Consider the following 24216-nt stretch of genomic DNA (forward strand, 5'->3'; position numbering starts at 1 on the left):
CACGCGGACAGGAGCGCGAGTTTCCCGCGAGGACGTGCCAACTTGATGGTGTCCGTCAGCTTTAGGCGGCGGCAGTCTGCGAGCATCAAACCGCTATCGGGGGGGCTGAGAGCGTCTTGTATTCCATGACATGCAAAATGGACCCAGTCCGATCCCTTCATCTTGTCCAGCGCGTCTTCCACAGTTCCATTGGACTCCATGAGGGAGACGGGCGTAGATGGGAGGCTCTCGAGCGTCGTTCTAATAAAGTCTACCTCTCTTTGCACGCCTGGCAGCCGGCTATGCCCGTCTGATTCGGGCTGAGGAACAGGGGCAAGACGTGTGCTACTTGAGGTAACGTTTTTATGCTGTGAGGGTGCGAGGGCTCCGAGGGTGGGGGTGTACGATGAGATGACGAAGTCTGAAAGCTTGTAACCAGGTTCAGCGGTATCATAAAGACCTGCAGCATGGATGAGAAGGAATAAAAACGGGCCAGTGGGGCACCAGAAAATGCGAGAGGGATATTTCGGAGTCTAGATTATAAGATCGTATCTCAGTCTCCATCGAGAGGACTGCTATACTACGCACCGAGAAAGCAAGAGCATCCAACACCGGCTTGGTAACCTTCATCCATAATCTGGAGAATCCGCTTGAAACATTCATTCGCACTGTGATTCATCTGCACGCGTTCCGAAGCCCTGTCAGCAGGCGAAAATGACACGGCCATGATTTTTAAGTAGTAGCTTCATGAGATTTTGCATATCCTCCACCTGCTTGTAGGTGTTATTGGAAAGGGTGACATGAAGCACGTCATCGGAATCTGCCATAATGATCAATGCGTCACATCTGCGCTTACTGGCATTCAGGACAACGACGGGCCTTGAATGCGCCGATGAAGTGAGCTGTGAGACCGTTTTTGGCAGTGAAAATCTCTCAAATCCTGGTAGGGACCGGATCTCGAGAAGAAGCTTTTCACGTTCGAGTGCAAGTGTATGATGTCGTCGAGTCTCTTCGTTCATGGATAGTCCTTCCTTCTGCATCTCCCCAATTTCAGAGATGTCATGTGCACTAGCTTGTTCCAAATTATTCGATACTTGCCGAAGTCTGTTGGCAAGCGCAGGATGATTAACCTGCAGTCCATCAAGGGGAGTACGGAGCTGCAACAGCCGGTTCCACACAACCGAGCGACCCTGCTCGAGCCATTCGATGGCAGCGTCACGGCGGCCACATTGAAGCGCAACGGCAGCTGCATCGTCACGTACGACATCTGCTGTTTCTACAAGCTAATGATCAATGGTAGTGGTGCATGCGTCGAGTAGGGTGTCGGGGCCCATGACATCAGCACAGGTAACCCATTTTAACGATGCCCTGAAGCGTTCAGAAGGGGAGCCCACTGAAGAACGCGCGGCGTTGGAGAGATAGAGTGTGGCGTTGTAGAGAGCAGAAACATCGCCAAGGTGCACAAAGCTGCTGCAGAATGCCTCGCCGAGATTAAACCGGAAAGATGGCTTTCCAGAATGGCCGTCAGGTGCGAGGCACAGAGCATCCTCCAGAATCGTGATTGACTTGTGGAGGTCTGTAACATCGCCCAGCTGTTCAAATCGGCTCGAGAACGACACAACAAGAGTCCTAAAATGGTGGGTTTGCTTGGATGGCTATCTGGAGTAAGTCGCAGCGCGTCCTCTTTGACCGAAATCGACTTGTTGATATCAGCAGGGTCGCCCAGCCGTCCGAAACGGCTCCACAATGAGTTGCCGAGATTGTTTAGAAAACCAAGCTACAGAGGATGCTCATCTGGAGCGAATCGCACTGCATCTTCCATTACCAAAATCGACTTGTTGAGGTAAGAAACGTCGTTCAGCCGTTCTCAGCGTCTCAAGAACGAGCCACCAAGGTTGGCAAGATAGACAGGCTTGTGAGGATGACTATCCGGGGTGAGCCGGACTGCGTCCTCTTGCACTAAGATGGACTTGTCAACATCAATAATGTCACCCAACCCCTCGAAGCGACAGATGAGAGAGGCACCAAGGCCATTCAGATACATGGGCTTGGAAGGATCACCATCGGGAGTCAGTTGTACCGCCTCGTCCAACACTGAAATTGACTTGTCGATGCATGTGAGGTCGCCCAGCCGCTGGAAGCGTCTCAAGAACAAGCTACCAAGGTTGTCCAGACACATGACCTTGGTTGGGTCGCCATCTGGAATCAGTTGTAGCACACTTTCCATCACCGATATCAACCTGTTCAGATCAGGTAGGTTTCCCAGCCGCTCAAAACGATGGGAGAACAGATTTCCGAGGACTATCAGATGCGCGGACCTGTCAGGATGGTCATCTGGAGTGAATCGTAACGCGTCTTCCATCATCGAAATGGACTTGTCGATATCAGCGAGGTTACCAAACCGCTCGATACGTCCCAAGAGCAATCGACCTAGATGGCCCAAGATGATGGGCTTACGTGAATGGTCAACTGGGACGAGAGATGCAGCGCGTCCTCCATCGCTGATATTGGCTCGTCAAGGTCAGAAAGACTGCCCAGCTGCTCGAAGCGAAGAAAGTGACTTGCTGAGGTTGTAAAGATAATTGAGATGACCGTCTGGAACGAGGATGGCACACTCTTCCATCAACGAATTGACTCATCAATATCAGTGAGATCGCCCAGCCGCTTGAATTGGCTCGGTAGCAAGGTCCCAAGGCCGTTCAAACACACGGGCTTGGTAGGATGACCGTCTGGAGTAAGTCGAACTGCATCTTCCATCAATGAAGTTGACTAGTGAAGATCAACAGGGTTTCCTAGCCGCTAAAAGCGGTCAGACAACACGTTGGCGAGGTTGTTCAAACGACCAGGCTTTTGAGGATAGTCGCCCAGTGTGAGTTGCAGTACCTCTTCCATCACAGAAATTGCCTTGTAGAGGTTAGGGAGGTTTCCCAGTCGCTCAAAGCGGTGGGAGAGCGACTTGCCGAAGTTGGTCAAATACATGGGCCTGTCAGGATGGTCATCCGGAGTAAATCGCAGCGAGTCTTCTATCCTTGAGATTGACTTGTGGAGATCTGCAACATCGCCCGGCCACCCAAAGCGGCTGGAAAACGAGGTACCGATATTGTACAGGCAAGCATGCTTGTGAGGATAACCGTCGGGACCGAGTCGTAGTGCGTCTTCCATCAGTGAAATCGCCTTGTCGAGATCAGCAAGAACGCTTAGCCGCTCAAAACGGTCAGACAACAAGATTCTAAAGTTGTTCAAAAAGGTGAATTTATCAGGATGATCATCTGGAGTGTCGTAGTGCGTCTGCCTGTAGTGAAATTGACTCGTCTAGGTCACCAAGGTCACTGAGGCGCTCAAAGCGGATCGTCAACAAGGCACTGATATTGTACAAAATGACACGCTTTGTAGAATTGTCGCCTTCAATCAGCCCCACAGTCTCTTCGAGAACCTCAATTGCGGCTGAAATGACATTGAGATCACTGAGCAGTTCAAATCTTTCCTTGAGCGTTTCGCCAAGACATTTGACACATCCCACCCAAACATATTGGTGACTGCCATAAGTTGTGTAGTGGTGTCCCAGCTTGGTATCGCATTGTTCATGTCGTAGGGATCCCTATGTTTATGAAAGCGATCGATCAACGACATGGCACGTTCAAAGAATTTCCTCAGCTCGGCGACTCCCTCCTGTTAGGTCGAACAATGGACTTCTGCTGGCACGGGCGAATGAGAGTCTACGGCCCTACGCAACAATTAGTGACCAGTGAAACTGCTAGATATTGAGAGAAATACATACATAACTGTGCTCTCATCACTCAGTATCCTCTCACGGGGAACGTTGAACATGGTGGTGCCGTAAATTTGTGTACTATACTGGTCAGATAAAGAACGATGGTGAACCAATTAAACGCACACCGTATTCCCAGTCACAGAAGCTTGAAGAAGCGAGCCCAGTGAATACGGCGAATGGTCAGAGACACTAGCCATATGATGACTTTAGCTCTCAGGTTTGAGATCCAAATGACTACGGTCACATGTCTCATCTCGTCTCCACCAAATATTGGAGAAAATAGTAGCGACGGTCAAAGGTGAATCACTACAGAATTGTAACATTTAGAGATCAGCCAAGGAAGGAGATTAGAAGAATAGCATTTCAATGACTTTAGCGTGGTCATCCCGTATTGAGGACGTGCTGGCGCAACTGTCATCAACCACGCTAGGAAGTCCAAAAGCATCGATATCATTGTAATATCCTAGGAAACGAGATGAAGCAGGACGGGCAAAGAGAATCCCGAACACGTTTGAGCAAGTGCGACTCGAAGGGGGGGCAAGCGTAACTGCCATGCCACTGCAGCATGTGCCGACTGGTGGTGGCTTATCGGTAGGCAAAACCTCATGCACATGGCTGAGCGCTGAGCATCAAAGGCTGAGCGCGGTGATTGTGGACTAAGAGTGGTCCCGTACCAGACGTATCGGGACCACAGGACCACAGAAGGGTCGCTTCGAATTTCAAATAACCCAATTTACACGATCGTCGCGCAAGGACCACTACTTACACACGTACTAGGAGATAGCCACTGACACACTTCCATGTGTCCTGCTTTCATAAATCCACTCACAATGGCCGGGCGGACAGGTAAGCGTGAACAGTTATTCTCACACGATTTATCAAGAGGAGAAGTAATCACACTGTTCAGCAGAATATTCGAACTTCACAGCTCAAACATTGCACATTACGGTTCTTGCGCATTGCTTGCGCTCATGAGAAGATGAGAAGACAAAGTGTGCCTCCCCATCGCAGTTATCTGTGCATCCTGGTGGGTCTGACAGGTCAGGTTCTATTCTTCAGAATTCATAATGACGGCGGCTATTTCATTCCACTGGTGCGTACATGATAACGGAAAGTTTCCTCAACCACGGTATCGCCTCGTACAGCCTGTGCTGATTAGTCTTTCGGTCTCTGTAGACAATGCGAGGTGACCTTTGCGACCACGGTACATAAGATCTCTACAGTAGGATGGGAGGCTGCAGCATCCTCATACGCAAGCTGAACATTACCCCACAATGCCACTCTCATTCTTGAATTCCATCATCAGCCACATTCTAGAGTTTCTCTGGGAGCTCTTACAGTTCTTTTTTTGTTTTTTGTTTTTTGTTTTTTTTGCTGTCCAGCTCTTGCAGTAAGTTGGTTATTGGTCGCGTTAGTATTGACCATATGGAACGTTTATTCCATAGTAATCGTCCACGCCCGCCCACTTATGGTTCCCCAGTACGATCAGAATCCATCCTTCAAGGACCCGCTTGGGAGCGAGTAGCTGTGCTATCCGCGTAAGTTATTTTTTTTTGGCTCTTACAATGCCTAATCAACGATTGCACAGTGAACAGAAATCAGATTCCCCTACACAAGGCAAAAATGACAGGTAAATAGTCTATTTTCGTAATATATTCATACAATCATGCTACTGACACGAACCGACTTGCCCAGTCCTGAAACTCCTTCACCCATGTTAGTATGTTCACCTAGCGAGAAGCTCCATTGCGTCTCACCAGTTTTCACCCACCAGACTTTATCCGCGTCTCTTCGCCCTCATTATCGGAATCAACAATTACAAATCTGCGTCTATCGCGAACCTGTTAGGCGCAGTTCCTGACGCTGACGCAGTTCGAGATTACTTATTGGGGCAGGTTGGGATTCCAATTTCTCAGATCAGGATTCTCCGCGATAGTGAAGCCACGCGGTCTGCAATTCTTCACGGAATCAGCGCTTTCTTGGACGACGAGCGCATTAAGAAAGGAGATCCCATTCTAATTTACTATGCCGGACATGGCTCAAAGTCATCAGCACCATCGGGTTGGGAGGCCAGAGGGGGCGAAATCCAGCTTCTGGTCCCGTACGATCAGTCGAGCCTTGATGCAGGTGGCAAAGTCCACGGTATCCCGGATCGTACACTAGGCGCACTGCTCACAAGGCTTGCGGGAGAGAAGGGTGACAATATTGTTCGTCTATCTCTCACGTTGTTGCAGTCTGTCGGCTAATCTTCATTAGTCTGTCATCTTAGATTGTTGTCATTCTGGTTCTGGAACGCGTGCCGATGATGGCGAGTCTACCTATATGGTTCGAAGTGTCGAAATCGAAGCGATTCCCTTTGACCTCGACAAAGATGTTTGGAGTCTTCAATCACTGTCGTACGAAGATCGTGCTACGGCGATTGCTACCGGTTTTGCTCACAGTGGCCTCCGGTCTCACGTACTTCTAAGTGCATGTGGTGCTGAAGAGCGTGCTTTGGAGAGAGACGGAAGAGGGCTCTTCACGAAGGCACTGATAGATGCCCTTTTGGAACATGGGACAGACAAGCTCACGTACGCGGACGTCGTACAGCGGATAGCAAACTTGCCTACGTAAGTCTTGTCGTTCCAAGTTAAACGGTGCCGTGCGTGACCCTCCAATCGCGCGTAAACAGACAACATCCTCAATGCGAGGGCGTCAACCAGAATCGAATCCATTTCAATGCTATAGCCACGGGCCAGCGCCACATCCTTCACAAAATACGTAAACATGGGGACATATACATCATGAGCGCAGGAACAGCTCAAGGTGTTACTAAAGGGGCTCGCTTTGCCGTGTACAAAGAGAAGTATCCATCCGTGCAGGGGAAACCACTGGGAACTGTCATTGCCAGCTCGCCGGGTAATGCTGAAACAAAAATGGACGCCTTCCCTCCGGGATCTGATTTTCCCCTTGATATGGAAGGCTTTGCTCTCCAGACTCGTACGGGAGCTGAGGAAAGCCTCAGAATTCACATTGCGGTGGACAGCGAGTTTGCTTCAGAATTTGAAGCCCGTAGCAAGGAAATGCAGGAGAGCGATCCTGCATGGAGAACTATCATACGGACCGAGAAGGAGAAGGCGGAACTCGGCATCGCACTCGAGAAAGGGAGAATCGTCTTCAACATTTTAGATCGGTACACAACGCAGCATGGGCTGACCCGTATGCCATTTCCCGTCGCACGTACCGTCGACGCTGTCCTGCCTGTCGTCCGTAGTGCTGCCCACTTCTACTGGCATCTTCGCCGAAAACCCGGGAGCGAGGCGAGAAGCGGCATGAGAAAGTTCGTCGACATCGAGTTCACGCAGCTCAAAGGGTCCGAGGAGAAATTTGATGGCCATCTTCATCCTGTCCTTCATAAGTACGGCCCCAATCTGAATTGTAACAATAAAATCGACCTACAAATCAAGGATACCGCGCGATATGGTTTGAAGATCGTCAACAAGTCAGAGGTGGCACTGTATCCCGCCCTATTTTACTTCGACAGCAGCAATCTCAGCATTGGTAAGTGTGCTTAACAGCTTGCTTATTATCGGCGATGGTATTCAATACTACTGCAGAGCCATACTATGAACCACCGACCGCCAAGGGTATCGTTGATGCACCCCTTCGAAAGCAGAGCTCCCTTACCATAGGTTATGGAGATTCAGGGTCTATTCCGCGGGAGTATTTCCTTCGGGACGGGCAAAAGCTTGACGTAGGGTTCCTCAAGCTGTTCCTTTCGACGGAATACGTCGACTGGTCACATATTTCTCAGCCGTCACCGTTTGATAACACCCGAGCTTCGAAACAAGCCCCTGTAAACTATCCCATGATCTGGGATACCATCGTTGTTCCAATCATTCAGCGGGGTACATCCTAAGGACGCATCATTGCGGAGTCTCATATTCATTTGCCTGAATTACTGTCTCGTTCTCATTTGGGGCTACGTAGTGCTGAATAGGCTTATGTGACGCAGAGCGTCATACATATGAATGGATATCGGTGCTGAAAGAATTGTGATGTATGTTTGTAAGAGTAGTCGCTGTTCAAAAACCATAAGCCATTTAACTCAGAGCGGACAAAGCGTAAGGGATGTGTCGGCAGGCTGACGTCATACCTCGATAGCAGTAAAAACTTCTTTCAGACAGGCCGGAATCTTCAAATTCAGGCGGAAGAAGAGTGGTACGGAGATACAAAATGTAGTGTTGAGCATCTTGATAGTGGCGTTTCAGAACTCGGGGAATACCATACCCTGCCTCCAAAGGATCCATTCTGCCACTAGACCACTCATACACTTGGCTCCCCACAAGTGGGGGAGCCTCGTATGGTGTCGCGCATGTAACCAATGTGTCAGTCGTTCAGTATCTAGACGGGTCCACCAGCGGACGAGGGCATCTGACAACAAGTAAAACTCTTTGACGTCTCGACTTCCGAGCGTCCCCATGTGTAGCCAACCCTGAGAACGAAAGACCGCCTACACGTCAATCTCACACATACCCGCTATGAAACTGGCAAATGAAAACCTTTGCCACTCACTCGGACCAGAAAACCCTATCCAGACGTCCAAGACCCAAGCGTGTATTCACGAGTCGACACCAGCTCCTAGAATCTAACACCAGAGACAACCCTAACCAGAACTATACACGCACTGTAGCCGAAAGAGAGAAACGAATCAAGTAGCGAGATTCTCTAGGGAGTGCAAGAAAAACGATACTCAGTGCTCAGTGCTCGTGCATACATAGACAGCAAGTACCGTACAACCTCTTCCCTCTCATCTCCCCATCTGCCTCACCAAGCAATATAAACTCAACATATCCAAAATGCCGCATCATAGCAGTTACACCAGGGGAATTTGCGTATGATGAAAATCGCAGCCCCGTGATGGACTGGTAAGGAGTCAGCCCCAGGATAGGCGATGTGGGCAGCAGTCGGACAAGTAGAGCCGGCCATTCAAAATTGGAGCACGGTCGTAGACTTCTTGCTGGATACGTCAGCTTATGTGAAGTCTATAATTGTTGCCGACCTAGTATGTGCATTATCCGAGCTTTGAAAGTGAAGGAGTGAGGTCCAAAGAATGCGGTACCTAGCAGCCGTCACCCGGGTCACGACCGCGGCAAACATGTCTCCACTGAGCCAGCCCTGAACAGTCTTCCTCAATATGGCAACCGTCCTCGTTACACTCAAGGGGTCGCCATTTCAGTGCTGCCTATGAGAAACTAGAGTCTTCCACACAGGCAGAAAACCTGGCGATTGTGTCAACTTTCAAGTTATGCGACTCTAGCTGGGTTCTCTCGGGCTTTCCTATCTATAATGATGACTGGTTCATACGTAGGAACGAGGAAGGAACGAAAAACACGCGGGAGCTTGCGTTCGGGATCCCAAGACGACAGACGGTGAAAACAGCTGGCACCGACCACTCCACCTGGCCGATTCATGTGGGCCTTGCTGGTAGCTAGTTGAACAGCAACCGCCAGTACACACACATCACACATTCTACCAAGATACTGCGACTCTGTGCAACGCACTTCGGCATAACTTTCGGTCGCCGCCTCATTAATATCGTAATGGTATATTGGGTAATGCACTTTGTCGCTCAGTTGTTATGAGCTGACATGATATATTTATCATAACCGCACGGTGTACGAGAGCAATTTTTTTAGATGCGGAGTCCGTAGGTCAACAGCACAAGACGAATGATAATCTCTTCCCTCAGTATGCAACGAAGCGCCACCCAGATGTCGTGACGAAGCTCCGGTTGACCAAACCAATTCAAACTGTACTGATATCGGTAAAGTCATCATTTTCCTCACCCTTTGTAGCCTGATTTTTGCCTGCGCTCAATTTTTTTCATCGCCTCCACTGCTTCCCTCGCCAAATGTTTCGTCTCCTCCTCGACCGGTTCATGGATTTGAATGTAGGCAAACCGCTCTTTCCAGAACTGCCAACGTTCCAGCGACAGTCCCGGCGGCCCATGGTAGTTGCGACCTCCACAAGCTGCGCGTGCTATGTCGTGGGTGATTGGCTCATGTTTGTCTGGACTATGACAGAAGTCGTATAAAATGGAACCTGCAACGAAGATCCATTCTGCGGCAACAGGAAGCCCAGCGTCCAGGGAAATGGGGTCCTGACGCGTCCCGATATCCTCAAGGATATCGCGTAACATCCATAAGGCATACAGGGGTGTGTCAAATGTCCGATCACGGAAAAGACGAGCCACGAATGCGTTATAGCTTTGCCATCGTTCCTGTGCTTGAGCATCCCCCTCATGCGATTTAGGATTGAACACTGAAGTAAGTATCAGACTGTGGACTCGATAAGACTCTGTAATGCAAATAAACACGGACCGTCTAGATCTTCTCTCATATTAGGCCCTAACATAGGTAGATCCTGCCATATCCTCATGTTTGTTCCCCACAATTTCACTACAGTGTCGGAGGGAATATTTTTCAGTGACGAGATGAGACCAGCGAGCTTGTCTTGGGAAGGATGTCTATAGGGGACTTGTGTCGCTACTATTAGGATATGCTCCCACATTCCCCATAAAAACCTCTCCACTTCAGCTTCCTGCTCGCTCCGCTCCTTTGCACTATCACGATCTGGACGGCGGAGGGGACAGCATCGATCCAATTTCTCGGTAGCCTCTTTCAATGACAAGATACTGGAAGGCTGCAGGTAATCGTTGAGAATATCAAAGATAGGGTTCTGTTGTCCAATGGGCTGTGAGCCTCCACCCCCAGAAAGGTTGATACGAAGAGGAAGGGTAGTCATGATCTATATGGTTAGTGAGATCAAGCGGGAGGATTCAATTGTAGGTGATCAAGACCGAACCCTGGCTTGCGTCGAAACTACTTATCCGAATTCTTTCTCTGCGGCGTCTCCGTCTGCCTTTTTTTTTCAAATTGACATCCATGACTCGGACAAACCTGTGCGATCATCATCGGTCGTGTAGGTGAGTAATGACACAGGTATTGGGCTTGCACGAGCTCTTGCATTCGGACCCGAGCGCACGCATACGAGCCCGGATCTCAACATGACGATGCGATGATGGGCGGTGATAACATGCCTTGGTTGTAAACGTGGCAGTATGTGCCAGGTAAGTCTCATATACAATACGAAGAAATAACGAGATCTGAAAGCTCGAGCCTGCTGAATGTTTAACGTGCCGCTTTCTTGACTGTATTTCAATATCACCCTCGATGCGATTCAAACTGCGCCCCATAGACACCTGTTGGATTCGTTTGTCCCACCGACTAATTTATTTCGTTTTTCTCCATTGAGCGTGCTTTACGCTACTAGGGCTCGATTCATGGCTATGAACGCACGAGCTCAGCAGGAAGCCTTTTGCGTTCCTCTATCAAGTGTGTCGCGCGCGCCGTCAAGCCTGTTTTGTCCATGGGCGGCGATCTTTCTTCGATTTGACTGGGCCAATCTAAAGCGGCGTGGTCCAGTTTCTTGTTGTAACTTGCAGCTCTGAGATTTTCGGAAGTTTGTTGGCGAACAAAAGATATCCAGTACTGGCCTCATCAGGAAGCCGATGATGCTGCAATAGGTTCCACACTACTCGGCATTGCTCAGTGAATCTTCATTAACGCCAGCTGCGGTGGCGCGCCGCCACACTTACTCGCACCAGAAGTACGACAGGTTCCACCCCTACATCTAGAAACATCGTCAATAAACACATATACATTTAAGCCAAAAGAACAGACAACCTCGAATTATGAAAAGTTAGAGGCCATGCGGTAAATTGATCACAGACCAATGTGTATGAATGGAACCCAAGACACGAAAGATACGTTGCGCTCCTGACGGAGACGCTCAACCGCATAGTGCAATGCCCGCGCAGCCTGCCCGTAGTCGGGCGGAGTGCCCTCCCGGAACAACTGCTCGTACACGCTCTTCGCTACCTCAGGTGCATCACTGTCCTGTATCGACCACATCGTAGCAATTACGCCGCCATAGCCAGCCAGTAACATGCCTGCAGCGAGATGAACTGCCTCGTCAGGAAGGTTCTTGCTCCCCGTAGCGGTCTGACACGCAGATAGGAACGCAAGTCCACGACGACGACGTGCTAGCTTGATGATATCGGTCAGTTTCAGCCGACGGCCATCAGCGAGTGCAAGTCCACTGTCGAGGGGGCTGCGGACGTCCTGCATTCCATGACATGCAAAATGGACCCAATCTGACTCCTTCATCTTGGCGAGCACATCTTCCACAGTCCCACTGGACTCCATGAGAGAGACGGATGAGGATGAGAGGCTCTCGAGTGTCATCCTCATATAATTCAGTTCTCTCTGTGAACCTGGCAGCCAACGCTGCCCATCTGATTTCTGCTGAGGGACAGCAAGAAGGTGTGTACGGGACGTATTGCTTGGAGTGGCGCCGTCGTCCTGCGGGGGCACGAGGGCACTCAGAGTAGGCGTGTACGATGAAATGATGTAGTCGGAAAGCTTGGATCCAGGCTCGGCGATGTCATGAAGACCTGCAGCGTGGATGGGGAGAAATGAAAACGGGCCGGTAGGACACCAGAAAACACGAGAGGGGTCTTTCAGAGCCTGAATTCCAAGCTCACGCTTCAGTGCTAATCGATTATCAAACTGCAATACGTACCCGGAGACCAAGGGCGTCCAACACTGGCTTAACAACTTTCGTCCACAACCGAGACAGAATTCGCTTGAACAACTCTTCTGGACTGTATTTCGTTGAGGCAAACGCCATAGCTCGGTCAATGGATGGGATGACACGGCCATGGCTCGCGAGTAACTGATTTAGGGTTTGCTGCATATTTGCCGCTTGCTCGTAAGTGATATCAACGAGAGGTACGTGAAGCACGTTGTTCGAGTTAGTCGTCATGATTAACGCGTCACATCTGTGTCGACTGGCGTTTAGGATGACGACAGGTCCCGAATGTGCCGAAGGAGCAAGCTGTTGTACAGTCTTTGGCAACAAGAATCTCTCAAAACCTTGCAGGGACCGGACCTCGACAAGAAGCTTGTCGCGCTCCATCGCGAGTGCACGATGTCGTCGAGCTTGTCCATCCGATAATAATCCATCACATTGCTCCGTTTGTCCGATTCCGACCACGTCATGACCGCTGCCCTGGTCCAGTTCGTTTGAGATTTGCCGAAGTCTATTCGCGAGTACAGGATGATCAGCTTGCAGCTCATCAAGTGGGGTCCGAAGCTGCAGCAGCTGATTCCATACAACTGAGCGACCTTGCTCGAGCCATTCAATGGCAGTGTCGCAGTCTTCGCGTTCGAGAGCGGCAGCAGCTGCATCTCGTACTACATCGGCTGCTTCTAAGAGCTCGCGGTGGCGGTCCTGGAGGGGTAACCCAAGCCATGCTACTTGCGGTATAAGGTTGATAGCCGTGGTATATGCATCAAGAAGAGCATTCGAATCCATAAGACGAGCGCATGCAATCCATCGCAAAGATGCATTAAGACGCGCAGAAGAGGGACCCACTGAGGAGCGCGCCGCATTTGAGAAACACAACATGGCACTTTCGAGGGCACCAAGGTCGCCGAGGCGTTGGTAGCGTATCCAAAATGCGCTACCAAGGCCACTCAAATGGCTAGACCTGTGGGAATGTCCGTCGGGAGTGTACTGCACCGCCTCTTCCATCATGGAGACAGACTTGTCTAAGTCGGCGAGGTCACCAAGCCGCTCAAAGCGCTTGGAGAGCGAGTGGCCAAGATTGATCAAGAGGCAAGGCTTCTTGGGGCGATCATCAGGAGTGAGTCGCACAGCGTCTTCGAACAACGAAACCGACCTGGTGAGGTCAGTCAATTCATCTAGCCGCCTAAAGCGATGGGCGAACCCGACGCCTAGGTCGGACAAACGGCCGGGCTTTTCGGGATGATCATCGGGGGTGAGTTGCACCACATCCTCCATTATAGAAATCGACTTGTCGAGGTCAGCGAGGTTTCCCAGTCGTTCGAAACGCTGCCGGATAGAATTACCTAAATTGCTGAAATAGCCAGGTTTGTCGGGATGATCGTCGGGGGTGAGTTGAATTACATCTTCCATCACAGAAATTGACTTATCGAGGTCGACGAGGTTACCCAGCAGCCTGAAACGGTACAATATGGAGCTGCCGAGGCTGTTCAAACACATACGCTTGTCAGAATGGTCAGGTGGAATAAGTTGTACTGCATCTTCCATCGCAGAAATCGACTTGTCAAGGTCAACGAGATCGCCAAGCCGCTCGAAGCGATTAAGGATCGCGCTGCCGAGGTTGTTCAGATGAGCAGGCTTATTAGAATGGTCGTCAGGCATGGCTTGCGCCGCATCTTCTAGTACAGAAATCGACATATCGAGATCAGCGAGGTCGTCCAACCGCTTGAATCGACGAGAGAATGCATTTCCAAGGTCCATCAAATGCTGAGGTTTATGAGGATGATTATCTGGCGTGATCCAGACAGCTTGTTCCAAAATGGATATCGACATATTGAGGTCGCCAAGTTCACCAAGCCGTTCGAAGCGATTCGAGAGAGACTTCCCCAGGCTGTTTAGACGACAAGACTTCTGAGGATGTCCATCAGGAGTGAGACTGACTGCCTCTTCCATCACAGATATGGCCTCATTGAGGTCAGAGAGCTCGCCTAATCGCTTGAAGCGGTGGGAGAACCCGGTTCCAAGGTCGTGTAAATGTGTATGCTTGTGGGAGTGGTCATCAGGGGTGAGTCGGACTGCGTCTTTTAATATAGACATCGACTTTTCAAGGTCAGCAAGGTCACCGAGTCGCTCGAAGCGACTGGAAAGTGACTTCCCAAGATTATTTAAACGACAGGACTTCTGAGGATGTTCGTCGGGGGTGAGTCGTACCACATCCTCCATTATAGACATAGACTTGTCGAGATCAGCGAGTTCACCCAATCGATCGAAGCGGCGAGAGAACACGTTTCCAAGGTCATAAAGATGCATTTGCTTGTGAGGATGATCGTCGGGAGTGAGTCGGACTGCATCTTTGGATATAGACGTCGACATATTGAGATCAGCGAGGTCGCCAAAACGCTCGAAGCGTTCCAAGAGCCAATTGCCGAGGTTATTCAAACGGCAAGGCTTCTGGGGATATCCGTCAGGAGTGACTCGTACTGCTTCTTCCATCACTGATATGGACTTGTTAAGGTCAGTGAGTTCGCCTAGCCGCTTGAATCGGTCAGAGAACACGGATCCAAGATCGCTTAGATGTTGATGCATGTGAGGATGGCCATCGGGAGTGATTCGTACTGCATCTTCTGATATCAGTATCGACGTATTGAGGTCACCGAGGTCACCGAGGTCACCGAGTTTTTCATAGCGATTCAAAAGCGACTTTCCGAGGTTGTTCAAAAGGCAAGGCTTCTGAAGATCTCCATCTGGAGTGAGTCGCACTGCATTTTCCATTGCAGATATGGACTTGTTAAGGTCGGTGATTTCGCCTAGCCGCGTGAAGCGTGTAAACAATGAGTACGCAAGATTGCTTAAACTGCCAGACTTGGCGGGATAGTCATCGGGGGTGATCCGTACCACCTCATCCATTACAGAAATCACTTTGTTGAGGTCAGCGTGGTCATCCAACTGCTCGAAGCGGCTCCAGAACGCAGTGCCAAGGCTGGCCAAATGGTCAGGCTTGTGAGGATGGGAATCAAGAGTGAGTCTGACTGCATATTCTAGTAGAACAATGGATGTGTTAATGTCGGTGGGATCCCCTAGCTTCCCGAAGCATCCTAAGAACATGATCCCAAGCTCATGAAAATGGCAGGGTGTTCCACGCGTGGGCGTGTCCGATGTTTCGGGACTTCCATCTAGGAGAGGCAGTACTGCGCCTTCCTTCGCCACAATTGACTCGCTGATGTCAACAAAGTCATCTGGTCGCGGAAAGCGGGTCAACACCGAGTTGTTGAAGACAATGGAAGCGTCGCAATGGTGATCCGGAGTGAGCCGTAGTGCATGTTCAAATGCTGATATCGATCTGTCTCGATCGGCAAGAACGTCTGGCAGCCGCTCGAATCGCCTTAAGTAGGCGACCCCGAGGGTGCTGAAATGGTTGCGTCGACGGACATGGCTTCCTGGGGTGAGTCGGAGTGCATCTTCCATCACGGAAACCGACTCATCGATGTCGGCAAGGTCGCCTAAGAGCTCAAAGCGGCTCAACAACGACACACCGAGCATGTTCAGTTCAGTGGGTTTGTCCGGGTGGCCATCAGGTGTAAGCCGCAACGCGAACTGCATCATTGAGATGGATTTATGGATGTCAGCGGGATCTCCCAGCTGCTTAAAGCGCGACCACAGAGAGCGACCCAGATGACCCAAAGTGAAAGGTTTTCGGAAGTCGTCATCTTCAATCAGTGAAAGAACTTCTTCGAAGACCACAATTGCCATTGTAATATCATCAGGGTTTCTTCGCCGCTCGTAACGATGCCCAAGCGCAAGCCCGAGCTGGCCTAGACATGTTATCCGAAGTGAATCAGGCGCTGCCACGGATTGTGCAGCAGCGTCCAAACTTGCTATGGCATTGTCAACGTTGGCGATGTCGCCACGGTGATTATAACCGTCAATGAATGACATGGCGCGCTGCAACAATTGCGAAGAATCCTCATCGATATCCGGCAACGTCGTGTGAGTAACTTCCGCTGGTGTAGGTGAAAGCGAATCCAAGGTGCTCGCAGATTTTTCCTCTCTTGTCGCAGCTTTCTTTCGCAACTTCTTTTTCTTTGTCTTTTTCGCCGGTTTAGGCCTATGCTATGATCAGTGGGATTTTCGCGCGTACAGATAGAGAGATATGCATACATGTTGTCTCCATCATTCGGCGGCATTGTGCCGGGGTAGGTAGATGTAGTGGCACTGAAATTTGTGCAACACTCTGATCAGCGCAAGAATGATGAAACAAAGATTATAACACACCCTTCAATTTCAGAACCACGCGATGGGACGCTTGACGAATGCGTGGAGTGATTACAGACACTTCGAGAATGATGACTTGAGCCACGAATTTGACAGCTCGTTTTCACTAGTAGACGTACTTCGCATCATCTCCTCTTGGTCGTTCGTTGGAAAGTGCAGATGTGACGATCGAAACACTTGTGTTCGTCAGCGAGTGAGCTGAAATGGCAAGAACCATCGCACTTACGCTGCACTTTCAATTGTGGTGATAAGCTGGGGCGAGCTCGACAGAGGAGAGGAACCATCCGAAAGTGGTGGTCTATGACCGCAAAATCTTAGTCAAGGAAACTGAACGAAAAGCATCATACTGACTCTGGACGGTCCAATACAGCTGTCATTGACGTAGGGATCGACATCGTTGAAACCCGGTAAAGGGAATCTTGAATACAGTGTGAGCTGAACGGGAACTCGACTTATAGGCCTGAGTGCGGCTGCCACTGAGCGGCACAGTGTACTGGTCTGTTATCTATTGTAGCCTATCACCGTGTACTCCAAGACCACAAGAAGATCAACTATGCTCACCGCCATGCTTGGATTTCAAATACCTTCACGTAACAATCAATCCACGAGCCAAGCACGAGCATAAGTCACGCTGTTCGACCAAGCACTCTCACTGGCCTTTCGACACACATATAGATTGAACTTCAGGGCCATCAACTGGAAAGCTTGTTGATAGGCTCAAATACGAGGGCACGAGTTTTTAATTCAGGCTCGGTATCAATATAAGACGCAATAATTTCCCAGCAGAAGACTTTGAGTTGATCGTGCCACAAAATCCGTGCCAGTAGGTCTTGCAGAACGCTCTGTCCAGATTACAAGGTGATATATGCATCAACCATTCGGTTATATGAAGCGGAGCTGCCATATGCACCTGGGAGGTGATTCAAAGCCGCCTACAAGATGACGTTTGCAATGATCGAAGGGTGGTCAGGGCGCTAACCTGTGCCGGAACAATCAATGAACTTTTCCCCTATAGTACAGAAACTCGCCCACGCACCTGTGCTGAAGCGAAGACATTGCAGTTCATCCGGCTCTCAGAGCTGGCGGCGCCACGCTGTAGGCTCCGAGATAGCACTCCGGTTTGGGGTACTTACCAACACAGACATCCTGCGATGCGCCACATGCCGCAAATACTGGGTAGGACAAAGATGGACAACCTTGACTTCTTGCTATCCAAAACCGCCCGCTTCGCTCAGATGAGTCTTTACGTTCCGAGTACTTACAACAAAAAGGTGTAGTCGAGGTGGAGGAGCCGCTTTCTGATTAATCATGACTCAAGCAAGTCGTGACGGTCCCTGTAATCGCCTCAGGCTAGCAGTACATTGCATCTGACGATGCTATGGATTCTATATCGGTAGATTTAGGCAGTACGTGACTCCAGCTTCCTAAAGATGTATCATATTCTCGAATGATTGAATGTCTGCGGTTTCGGACGAAGCGTTGTGTGTAGTCGTATTGATCAGATGGCAACGTATAATATGTGTATTCTTAGTAGAGAACAGAACATTCAGCAATGGAATATGCCAGCGAATTCAGACGTCGCCGCAAAACATTCCTCTCACCGATTCATAAGAGCGTACAGCTTAGGTGATACAACCCAGAGGACGTCTCACTCACTCTGCAGCGCTAGCCCTTCAACTGTCTCCAACTTTACGCGTTTGCCTTGGTCTCTGCGCCCGTCCTCTTCTGGGTCCGGTGCCCGTTCTGTCACTGACCGTTTTCCGCTTAAGGTAGCAACGTCGGATGATGGCGTACCTAATACATCATACTTAGCTTTTCGCGTGAAGAGCAGGTCAAAGGCTAGGAAAGAGCATACCTGGGGCGACCTCCGCCATGGCAGAGACCGGTTCTCTAGCTGCTGCATTCTCCACGCTGGCCTTTCCCTTCGTCGCATCTGAATCAGCTGGTGGAAGCGGTCGGAAATATGGCTGAACAAGCCAATGTGGCAGCACAGGGAGCCCCGTCGGTCCATCAGTAACGACTAGCGACCCTGGGTCCTTGCCCTCTGTTGCTATCTCATCTCGCTGTATTACACCCAGCCTATCTCAGAATTGAGTATTCTCGACTGGAATGGCACACGCTCACCTCCATACGTTTATTCAGCTCGTCTACGATCTCTCCGTACCGCGTCAGGGCTACCGAATCGTCATTCTTGTCAATCCGCGCACGGCCAAGCTGTTCACGCAAGTCCTTTTCCTTTCCGAGTGCAGGCCGCAGCAGCTTGAACAAGTGGCCCTTCACTGCACTCGGGGCAGTCGGCGTGCGTTGTGACTTGACAATCGCCAGATACTCCCGTGCTAATTGCGTACACCGTGGATGCATACCCGTCAAATACTCCGACAACAACGACACAGCGTCGGATCCACTTGTGGGGCCGGAGGACGGCGATGACGAGCTCGATGCCGGTCCTGACGTAGACACGAAAGGATCTGCCGCACAAAATATTGCAGGATTATACAGATTGCCCTCAGCAGACATCACCGCGTCCGCCCCTGTCGCCTTCAGACAGCGTTCGATGTCAGAGTGGAACAGGATGTTCCCATTCGCAAACACTGGCACAGATACCGCCTCCTTCACTGCACGTATCTTCTCCCAATCTGCGAGACCCTGTCGAATACATGAATTGTGAGTTGCCTGGTCGTAAATAGCTACGGCGAACATCGTACACTCTTGTGTCCACGCTGCTCGCGCGTGCGTCCATGGCATGTCAGAATCTGCGCCCCTGCCCTCTCTAGCATTTTTGCATACTCCACTGTCTTCTCTACCGTGGAGAACACACGGAACTTGGCAGTCACAGGCACATTGAGGTTACGATGCAGCGTGTTGACTAAAAAAATCCGCCCACAGACAAATCCGTGAATATATGCGCATATGTCGCCATTTGATGCAAATGGCTTACTGAGATTATATATCAGATCCCACTCGTCCTGCAAAAACGACCCATAATGTCCTCTTCGTGCGATATCCTGCGGGCATCCGAGATTGACATCTACTGCGTCACAATATCCCTCAACCGCTCTTGCCGATACCAGTAGTTGTTCTGGATCGTTCGCGCAGAACTGCACAATCAGCGGCCGGTCCTCAGGCCCGCCTTCTTCCCCAAACGTGGTGTTGAACGCCTGCTCTCTATATTGCCTGCGCATATCTTGTGCGAACATCTGAGCGTAGACAGGTGCATTGAGATCGCCTGTCTCAACACAAACGAGATGTACCAACCTTTGCGTTGATCATTGGTGTATACACAAGCTAATCACCGCCAGCGACTGCATCAGCTAATGAGGTCCAAAACAATGCTAAGAATCACCTACTTGCGCTCCGTATTTCCTTGACAGCTTTCTCCACGCCTGCAACAGACCTTGTATCGGACTCGTCTTCTAGCCCAAGTCACATCGCGGAAACAGCCACTCACCAGCTCACTCTGATCGACCATCGGCGCGACAACATACTTTGGACTGCCAAGCACCTCGCGGTAGAAATCGTATCCTCCAAGCTTCGTGCGCTCCGGCGAGTGTAGGGACGCGGCCAGCCCAGGCATAGCTCGCAGCAGCGAACTGATGAAGCGGAGAATGTTGGCGATGGAGATGGGTCACGGCAGCGATAACAACGCGTGAACTGTCCGAGGGTCCTGTTTCAAAGAGAGAAATTGATTCGGGCACTGCGACGATAAACTGATCGAGTCGGTTGTGGACGAGAGCTGGAAGAGCGAAAACCGAGTCGGGTTCGGCCTGGGGAAGCGCCGAGATAAGCACGTGTAGGTCTCAGATGTTGAACGTTCCTGATTGGCTGGCAATTGTCCGACTAGCTCACAAAATCCGCAACCACGAACATGAATCTCTTTGCGACATATACATCCCATAAGGCCAAGGTGGTATGCGAAAACCTCAGACTTGCGTGGGATGTTGTTTCTCGTATGCGCAGTTATACGTCAGCGAATTCTGAAGAACTGCGAACTGAGTAGCTACTAGATTGCCCTGATAATGATATAGACACTCAGCACTGCATAAAAGCCGTATGCGTGCGAGCCGCTGGAAGTATCTGCGCTGATGGTGTTAGCGCTGTAGTTGAGTAAATGCGGCATCAATGTTCGTCTCGAGCGTCGTTAGCGAAAAAGGGTTGGTGCGACTTAAGCGGTCTCGATGTTGATATTGTCGTACACCATCTTCTGGAGCTTAATTGTACTGTCAGTCACAAAAACTTAAAAGTGGAAAGATATGATACGGAGCACCAGACGGAACCGTCGTCTTGGAGTTTAGTGTGCACAAAGATTGGTATACAGGAATTCGCCCGAATCCAGGAGGCATCCCAATGTCGGCTACAATAATCAATTTCCGGCCAACGAGCTAGATAATATTAGATAATTTGGACAGTGGTTTGTCACTTGTGCAAGGCGAAGGAAGATGACTGCGTCTGATCGGAAGGCCCCAGAGATTCGAGAAATGGCAGCTACTAAAAGGCAAGTTGGCTGAATAGATGGGTAATGTTGAAATTCCTGCTAACGCGACACTGGATGCATTTACTGATGTATGAGCTTGGAGTGTGGCAAGAATATGCAAGCGTGAGCACGTTCAAGACTCTTATGCATCCCATAGCTTCGATAGCTCGAAACCCGGCCAAGCCAAATCTGCTGCATCCGATTATGAGCAATAGCGAGAAAGCCTAAGGAACACTCCCATTCATTCGTGGCACTAGTGCGCTCTCAGCTTGTTATCGAATTCAGGGACTGACGGAATGCCATTCGTCGTGCTGCGAGCACACTTGATCGGGCATGCGATGCAGCAAGAGAACAAGAGATACAAGTCGGCTTTATGAATGAGATCGACTGATCCTTCCGAGCCGGTATACCGTGACAGCAGTGTTCTTCACTGCCTTGAATTAAATGAAATTCGCGCTTGGCTGTTGACTCGTTTTACGCGACCAACTGGCCCAAATAGATTTTCAGCTGTATGGACTTGGGGATATGATGAGGAAACTCAGGAAGGTTATAGGAAGAGAGCATATCTTTATCGCGTGCACGACCATTACCCAAATGTGATGACGAAGTTTCCAGTTGACCTGAGATAGGAGACGATCCACGCCATGAAGGTCAGACTTATAGGTACTGTGATTGCCAAACTTAGGGGGGAATGTACGCTCTTCACACCTTTGCTCGCTCCGCTCCTTCTCTGCATCAACTTGGCCTGGACATTGGAGAGGATTCGGGAGAGCGTCGGTCGAAGTTCTTGGCAATCTTACGACTGGTGATGGATCCAGGCTGGAACGTTACAAATGCCCTTCTGGTGCTCGGTACTTGGACCGACCTTGGCTGGATTTGCCTGGGCGGTGCGGATAAATACTACGAGTCAGCTGGATCAACGATTGGCACCAATATCAGCAATAAATTAATCATCACTCACGCTATGGCTCTGCTAATATCTGCTTAAATTTAAGTAGACTTCGTTGACATGGGTGCTGGTGGCCTATGCAAAATGAATTGGAGTAGCAAATTAAGACAGATTCCGAAGCATTGCCGACTTACTATGTACAGTACTAACGCGATAAGTAAAAGACATGCGGAACAGGAACCAGGCACACTCTAAGCGAAACGCCCGGTGCCGTCGAGCCAGATCTCACTTTCTGCTGGCGCCTAGCACTGCTATTGCGCGCCAGAAGAGGATGGAAGTTGTTCCTTCTGCGTTGTAAATTGTGCGCAGCCGCACAGGATATCGAAGTAGAAGTGACAAGAACATGCGGAGATGCTTGGCCGCAGCGAGACGGGGCACAACGCAGGTTTTGCAGCTGGAATGAAATGGAGGGAGGAGTTGCCAAATAGGTACAAAGGTACCTTGGGCCGGGGCGGCGCGGACTGCTAGCTACAAGCTAGCTACACTTAGCCACTGCCTGAACCGTCTCCCCGTCCTTGTCTCCCCGTCCCCGCAGCGTGGACATCCTCCTCCCCGCTCCCTGCTTGAGCGAAAACTATGGCCATTGGAAAATGGATTCCCTTTGGTCAAGCTCCAAGCGCCGTCTCCAGTCCCGTCGCCCTGCCCGCTCGTCCCCCCGCCGTCTCCGCCGCAGATGCGAAGCAGTTTGGTCTCGAGAACGTGCGTTTTCTGTCTTTCTGCATCCACTGTGTCTCATGTATCGCCTGATCCTCGATTTCTATAGTTTGGCAATACATGGTGAGTGCTCTTCTCCGATATTGCTGTCCCGGCCGCCCCACCTCGTCACTTATCCCTGCACCGCGTATCAACCTCGCTGCGGCAGCTGCTTGTTATCGCCAGAGACGTGTGTGGGTATGACAATCTACACCGTCGAGCCTTTCCAGCCATCCCAAGTCGCCAACATCAGCGATTCGTCAATGGTCCGTGGTCGTCGGATTGGACTCGGGTTTATGTTGGCCACGCTGCGCATGGGTTCTTCGATTTGCGAAGAGACCCGTGGATTCTAAAGGCCTCTCTTCCATCACTGCCACACTCGCAGAGTTGATTCAGACCGTGCCTTGGCACAAGTCTGGTGATGGGTCGATGGCCTGGAGATTGTCGGAATACCACGCAGGTCTCCAGTAGCTTCGAATTTTGGGCGTCTCTCGAGCAAGACACTGGTGCAAGGTCGACGCTGGCGAGCCTTGACATGCATTCTTGCCGTGACGGTGGCCCCGCGTACGTCGAAAAGACCGTGGTAATTCCAACGGCTAGGAGATCTAATTGGCTCAGTTGTCAATACCGGAGAGCAACAATCTGGTCGCTGATTTTGGCTCGGTGAAAACTTAACGAGACAGCGGTGGGGCGGGCGGCCATCTGTCCTCGCGGAGTGCTATCTACCTCTATTTCTGCTTTAAATGCCTTCTCTCTGCGTCGTCACAATTTGTCGCTAACTGCAGTCTATTTCAGCTATGCGAACTCTGTCTTGCAAGCTCTCTACTTCTGTGGCCCGTTTCGCGAGCTTCTTGCCCAATACCCCGACCCTTCCATTCCCGACGTTATCGCGCCCCTGGTGTCCCTCCCCCCACCCATGGTAACGCCTCCCACAAATCCGCCAAACAACATACGCGGCAAAAAGCGCGGATTTTCCGTGTCAGAACCTTCTCCGTCGCCAGGTCCCGCTGTCAGTGTAAGCCCACCACAACCTGTGCTCCCGGCGCCAGCCATCCCATCTGCGCCGCCAACACTCTTGTCAGCACTGCGGTCGCTTTTCCTGCACATCAGCAAGAACCCGGCTGATAAGGGCACGGTTTCCCCGCGAGTCTTTATTGACAAGCTCAAGGAATTGAATGAGCTTTTTCGCAGCTCCATGCATCAGGACGCGCACGAGTTTCTAAATTTTTTGCTCAACAAGATTGTAGAGGAGATGGAGGACGACCGGCGGAACGGAGTGAAGGCTAATGGGAGTGCGAATAGAGGGAGTTTGAGCGGCGAAGATTGTGAGTGGTGCCTTTGTCCGTATATGCCCGGGAGTGAACTGTGGCGTCTTTGCAAGTGTCGACGTCGATAGCTACTCTATCGTCTTCTGCCGGCGGTCCGACTTCCACCCCATCAGTCTCGACC

General features: G+C 50.6%; 5 protein-coding genes across 5 annotated transcripts; 1 reads left to right on the plus strand and 4 right to left on the minus strand.

Annotated features, from left to right (window-relative positions):
* Window positions 1-61: 61 nt before the first annotated feature.
* FIBRA_08199 (uncharacterized protein) lies at window positions 62-3609 on the minus strand (the record flags this gene model as incomplete). Its single annotated transcript, XM_012329853.1, has 12 exons — window positions 62-76; window positions 144-512; window positions 568-616; window positions 649-677; window positions 750-799; window positions 836-1262; window positions 1317-1608; window positions 1863-2480; window positions 2615-2748; window positions 2800-3248; window positions 3301-3443; window positions 3500-3609. The coding sequence occupies 12 exons, from the start codon at window positions 3607-3609 to the stop codon at window positions 62-64; spliced, it is 2685 nt and encodes an 894-aa protein (XP_012185243.1).
* A 1707-nt stretch (window positions 3610-5316) lies between these two features.
* FIBRA_08200 (uncharacterized protein) lies at window positions 5317-7649 on the plus strand (the record flags this gene model as incomplete). The annotated part of the gene is made up of 6 exons (XM_012329854.1): window positions 5317-5381; window positions 5447-5467; window positions 5526-5958; window positions 6008-6360; window positions 6423-7291; window positions 7348-7649. The coding sequence occupies 6 exons, from the start codon at window positions 5317-5319 to the stop codon at window positions 7647-7649; spliced, it is 2043 nt and encodes a 680-aa protein (XP_012185244.1).
* A 1926-nt stretch (window positions 7650-9575) lies between these two features.
* On the minus strand, window positions 9576-10537 carry FIBRA_08201 (uncharacterized protein; the record flags this gene model as incomplete). Its single annotated transcript, XM_012329855.1, has 2 exons — window positions 9576-10054; window positions 10114-10537. 2 exons carry the CDS (start codon window positions 10535-10537, stop codon window positions 9576-9578), a joined length of 903 nt encoding a protein of 300 aa, XP_012185245.1.
* Window positions 10538-11517: 980 nt separating this feature from the next.
* FIBRA_08202 (uncharacterized protein) lies at window positions 11518-17049 on the minus strand (the record flags this gene model as incomplete). Its single annotated transcript, XM_012329856.1, has 7 exons — window positions 11518-12321; window positions 12377-16487; window positions 16541-16594; window positions 16655-16714; window positions 16774-16830; window positions 16881-16952; window positions 17006-17049. The coding sequence occupies 7 exons, from the start codon at window positions 17047-17049 to the stop codon at window positions 11518-11520; spliced, it is 5202 nt and encodes a 1733-aa protein (XP_012185246.1).
* Window positions 17050-18302: 1253 nt separating this feature from the next.
* On the minus strand, window positions 18303-20228 carry FIBRA_08203 (uncharacterized protein; the record flags this gene model as incomplete). Its single annotated transcript, XM_012329857.1, has 8 exons — window positions 18303-18448; window positions 18510-18717; window positions 18779-19300; window positions 19360-19520; window positions 19593-19851; window positions 19910-19939; window positions 20002-20037; window positions 20103-20228. The coding sequence occupies 8 exons, from the start codon at window positions 20226-20228 to the stop codon at window positions 18303-18305; spliced, it is 1488 nt and encodes a 495-aa protein (XP_012185247.1).
* Between the last annotated feature and the right edge of the window lie 3988 nt (window positions 20229-24216).

This window comes from Fibroporia radiculosa, assembly GCF_000313525.1.
Source record: "Fibroporia radiculosa TFFH 294 genomic supercontigs, scaffold45841, whole genome shotgun sequence".
In the NCBI taxonomy this organism is placed as follows: Eukaryota; Fungi; Basidiomycota; class Agaricomycetes; order Polyporales; family Fibroporiaceae; genus Fibroporia; species Fibroporia radiculosa.